This window comes from Phaseolus vulgaris, chromosome 9 (genome assembly GCF_000499845.2).
Source record: "Phaseolus vulgaris cultivar G19833 chromosome 9, P. vulgaris v2.0, whole genome shotgun sequence".
Lineage (NCBI taxonomy): Eukaryota > Viridiplantae > Streptophyta > Magnoliopsida > Fabales > Fabaceae > Phaseolus > Phaseolus vulgaris.
The window spans coordinates 27,768,132-27,773,509 of NC_023751.2; the positions used below are offsets into that span (position 1 = coordinate 27,768,132).

Below are 5,378 nucleotides of genomic sequence, written 5' to 3' on the forward strand. Positions count from 1 at the left end.
CCAAAAAATGTTAGACACACCATAACCCGTTTGTGCTCATTCTTCTCTTCCATCTTTTGTAAAGTCATTGATCCCTCAAAACTAGATGAACTTCAAAATGAAATTGTTGTTATCTTGTGTGAATTGGAAATGTTTTTTCCTCCGTCTTTTTTTGACATCATGGTTCATCTAGTGGTGCATCTGGTAAGAGAGGTTAGATTGTGTGGACCAGTGTACTTAAGATGGATGTATCCTGTTGAGCGGTATATGAAAATTTTGAAAGGTTATGTGAAAAATCATTATCGTCCAGAGGCTTCAATGATTGAAAGGTACATAGCTGAAGAAAGTATTGAATTTTGTTCAGAGTACATGACAAAAGCAAATCCAATAGGTGTTCCAGCTAATTCATGGCACCACAGGCGTTCTACAAGTAAATGTTTACGTGGTGTGAATATTGTAAGCAAATCTCGATCAGAAGTCTTGCAAGCACATTTGTACATATTGAATAACACAGATGAAGTTGTACCTTACATAGAAGCTCATAAAGCCATTGTGAAGGCAAATAACCCAAGACAAGCAGAGAAATGGGTCTTGATGGAACATAATAGAACTTTCATGCCTTGGTTTAAAGATGAGGTGTTCAAGGATTCAACGGCATCAGAGACCTTGACTTGGTTGGCTGCTGGATTGAAGTTTGATGTCATTTCATGTACAGCGTACGAAGTGAATAATTGTATATTTTACACGAAGTCCCTGGATGAAAAGAGTACAGTTCAAAATTCTGGTGTTACTCTTGAAGCCGAGTCAATACAGTTTTCGACTTCGAAAGATACAAATCCAGTACTTGGATCAATGGCATACTATGGGTTTATAGAAGAGATATGGGAGATTGACTACACTAAGTTTTCCGTTCCAGTTTTCAAGTGTAAATGGGTTGATAATAAAAGTGGGGTTAAAATTGATGAATCAGGATTCACACTAGTGGACTTTCGAAAGATAGGGTATCGAGATGAGCCATTTATAATGGTTCAACAAGCATCTCAGGTTTTCTATGTGAAAGATCCTACGTCAGAACATTGGTATGTCGTTTTACACGGGAAAAAACAAGGGGAAGCCATAGATGATATTGAATATGGCGAAACTCGTTCATTCACACCAATGATAACTAATAAAGATGACGATGTACTTGATGATGTACATGCAACCCGTAAAGACCACAGTGAAGGAATTTACATATAAACATTCAACCCACATGCAACATGTAAATAAACATTTATAATTTTATGTATTATTTTTATATGATTTTAATTCGATGCACATTAACTAATGTTTGTTACCTAATTTTTTTAACAGAGACATGGATGACGACCAGACTCCAGTCAGACCTCGATCTGGGCGAGGTAGTAGAGGACCTACTAGATTGAAGCGTCTTGCATTGAGACGTGCTGCTGGTGAGAAGACACATGTTGACATTGACGTCAACACTGGAGTGGCTTTTGGTCCTAAGGCAGATGAGTTTATGAGCTATCTTGGAGTTGTTTCTCGTGAGAGGCTCTCCATTTTGATTAATTCATGGGATGAGGTTTCAGAGGTTGATCGGAACATGCTATGGGAGGATGTTCTGGTAAGCTTTATATTATTATTGTTATCATATAATGCTTTTTAATATTGATTAATTAATTTTAATTTCATGATGTTATTTTGCAGGCAAACTTTGACATTCCTGATGTGGAACCGCTTCGATCAAAGATATTATCCAATATCGCACTTAAATTTCGTACCTTTAAGTCAAGACTGACATCGAGATACATTTTTGGCGACCTTAAAGACGAAAATCCATGTTTAAAGTACCAACATATTGATGAAGAGACATGGCGTCTTTTTAGAGAAAGCCGTGAAAATGAGGCTTGGATGGTAAGTGAAGTAACTTTTTTGTTTATATAACATTAATAAGTTTATCTTATTTACTTCAGTTTGTTTATTTCAATTATGACAGGATCGTCGGAAGAAAGCTCAAGAGATAGCTTTGAAGAATCTTACCCCGCACGTTATGTCTCGTTCGGGGTATAGAAAACTTGAGCAAACACTGATGGTGGAAAAGGAGAAATCTCAACAGGGGACGTATTCTGAGAATGTGGAAACAAGGGTCACTTCTCCTCCACCACCTTTTCGCCATGAAAAATGGAAGAGGGCCCGAATTAAAAAGTCCGGTGCACCAAGTTCCGAGCAATCCGGGGTTATAATCGAAAAAATTGTAAGTTATTTTTGTTATTTTCAATTTTTTTAAAGCATTAATTATATTAATGATTGAAAATATGATTTTTGTGTACTCTTGCAGGATTCCTTGAAATCCGACGGTACATTTGTTGCTGAAGGTCGTCACGATATCCTGGTTGAAGCAATTGGACGACCTGAACACTCTGGTCGTGTTCGTGCCGCTGGACAAGGGGTCGGAATTAAACTTTATTTTGGAGTTTCAGAACGACAGCCATCCTCCTCCTCCAAGAAGGAAACTCAAATGAAGACTAAGTTACGTGAAAAAATAATGGAGGAGATGAGAAAGGAGACTGATTTGATGTGGCTGGAGATGAAAAAGGAGAATGATCGAATGCGACAAGAGTTTCTATCGCAACAAGTTTGTGCTGAGCCGATTGAACCCCTTGTTAGTCCCACTCCCAAGAGCACAAAGGGGAGTTGTGCGGCTCCTCCAACATCAGGGGATGATATCAATGGGCAGACAAAGGATTGTGAGCTACTGGTAGTGGGCGGCAAACTTCCTCGGGTGGTGGCACTTGGAAAAGTCTATAAAAATGCCACCACCTTACATAACGTTCCTCTCTCCCCTGATGTGGCGAAGGTAACTGTTGAAAAAGTACGATTTCCTGATGCTCGTGTTCCACTACCTTCAGATGAGGTAACCATTGTGGCCGATGCATTTCAGACATTCGTTGCCTGGCCCAGAGAGCTCATTCGATCTATGCCCAAACCTCATGTAATAATTTCGTTTCATTATATTTTTTTATTTATATTTATATATTACATATAATTTAATACAAATGTTGTTTATCTTGTAGGAACCTTTTCAGCCACCAACTCTGAAAAAGAAGCGTGAGGTTCCAGTTGACGATCCTATGGCTTCCCTACGTCTCATTGCTAATCAGATTGGCAATGATCCTTTTCCAGTTCCGTGGGATAATACATTTTTTCAAATCAACACTGAACTGCCACTGATGATTTACAACACAGATTTATCAGAATTTATATCTGGGAACCAGGAGCTCAATATAAGTATAATTCAATTTTTTATGATGTAAGTATCTTTACCTATTATTCAATTTACTTTATGTTAAATTATTATTGATTATGCTTTAACTAAAAACTTGTAGGTTTTTGCATAGAGTCTGTATCACTGAGGGGAAGGAAAATATGTATGGATTCGTAGATTCTGCATATACTAATCCCGTTGGACCAAACTCAACTGAGACTCAAGCATACATCACTAACATCCTGGAAAAAGAGGGAAAACAAATTTATTTATGCCCTTACATTAATGAGTAAGTTTAATTATATGTCATCAATTATTATTATTTCATGTTTTAAATATTTACTAACTCTTTTCAATGATCATATAGGCATCATTGGCAGTTACTTGTCTTATCAATGGTTGATAAGACTGTTGTGTGGTTCTGTTCCCTACACAAGAAGATGCCCACAAAATTTAAGGATATCATTGATACGTAAGTATAGTATAAACTTAACTTTGTATATGTTACTAATTAACCATCTACTAACGAGGTTTTTTGTATTAACCAGTTCATGGCGTGGATATAACATCCTAAAAGGTCGATCCAGTTCAAATAATTTGAACTACATAAGAGTAAAGGTTTGTAATTTTTTTCTTTCTCTATTATCATTGTTTATCAATATACTAACATATTACTTTTTATTGAATTATATAGTGTAATAAACAACCAGGAAGCTATGAGTGTGGCTATTACATTATGCAATGGATGATTACCATTATAAGACTAGGTGTTAAAACTGGTTGGAAGGAGGTATATGTTAAATCATTTTTATAATTCTTGAACATATATATATCTAGAAACTAATTTATGTCAACTTTGCAATGCAGTTATTCACAGAAGAAACACCAATGAGTGAGGAAGGCATTTCATATGTTAGAGATTCTTGGTCCACATACTTCATTAATTTTTATAACTCTAGCATAAGTAAACAACATTAGTGGTTTTATTATATGTAATTTGATCACTTGTAAATGTACATTTTGATGATTTCAATTGGTTACTACATTTTTGTATTTGTCTGGCTGGGTTTAATCATTATGCAGGTTATTTAAATATATGGTTTCTGCACAAAACAGGATGTACCAAAAAAAAAAAAAGCACTATTTACAAATGCGGTCATTTACCAAGACCGCATTTGTAAATAGTGAATTCGCATTTACAAATGCGGTCTTAGTAAATGACCGCATTTGTAAATAGTGATTTATGAATGCGGTTTTTACCAAGACCGCATTCATAAATCCTAAACCCCAAACCCACTCCCTAATTCAGAATAATATACAAATGCGGTTACCTAAAATGACCGCATTTGTAAATGTGATTTATGAATGCGGTCATAGGACCGCATTTGTAAATTCCAGATTTACAAATGCGTGTTGATCAAATGCGGTTCTATGACCGCATTTGTAAATTTAAAATAGCCGCATTTGTTTAACTTATCTGCACTAGTGTTAGATGGTCTATTGAACCATTTAACGATCTGTTAAGCCCTTAGATTGTCTGTTGAACCATTGAACAAGTCTGATGACCAAAATATCATGTGGAGTTTATGTCCTTATGTTTTGATGATAACAAAGACTAACAAAAAAAGCTAATTAAATCTAGTCCACATAACATGCATTACATTTGTTGACTAGAATATCATATGAGGATTTATGTTTTGATGATAAATAAAGGATGAATCTAGATTTTTTATTGTCTTCAAAAGGATGGCTTTATATAGACATTAAAGAAAATAGTTGTTTTAAATCTTGTTTTGGTCGTTAAGCAACTTCAAACTCACTTGAACGTCTTCCTCATGTCCGAGTAGCTTGGATGTAGAATGCATTCAATGTTCTTCTCTTCTTTAAGCAACATCTCTCCTTAGATATGTTGGACATCTCAAGTATTCCAACTACAGTGTTTTATGAAACCATGAGTGAAAACATGTGATATGATTCCAATAGCAAGATATAGATGTTTCATAGACATTATATGGAATCATCTTGAGTTGGACTATGATTAGGCACTTTCTTAGAATTGGATTAATGTTCTTTCATTCAAGAACTCACCAAAACTTAAGTAACCAAGCCAAAACTCATGTAGAAATCCATTTCT

General features: G+C 35.5%; 1 protein-coding gene and 1 long non-coding RNA gene across 2 annotated transcripts; both read left to right on the forward strand.

The window, feature by feature from the left end:
* The first annotated feature begins 496 nt into the window (after positions 1–496).
* On the forward strand, positions 497–2,739 carry LOC137821686 (uncharacterized). The gene is made up of 3 exons (XM_068626396.1): positions 497–1,603; positions 1,687–1,893; positions 1,976–2,739. Exons 1-3 carry the CDS (start codon positions 1,337–1,339, stop codon positions 2,264–2,266), a joined length of 765 nt encoding a protein of 254 aa, XP_068482497.1. The 5' UTR covers positions 497–1,336; the 3' UTR covers positions 2,267–2,739.
* Positions 2,740–3,503: 764 nt separating this feature from the next.
* Positions 3,504–4,353, forward strand: LOC137822532 (uncharacterized). The gene is made up of 3 exons (XR_011082935.1): positions 3,504–3,716; positions 3,793–3,862; positions 3,939–4,353. It is a non-coding gene; the product is annotated as an uncharacterized lncRNA (long non-coding RNA).
* Positions 4,354–5,378: the final 1,025 nt, after the last annotated feature.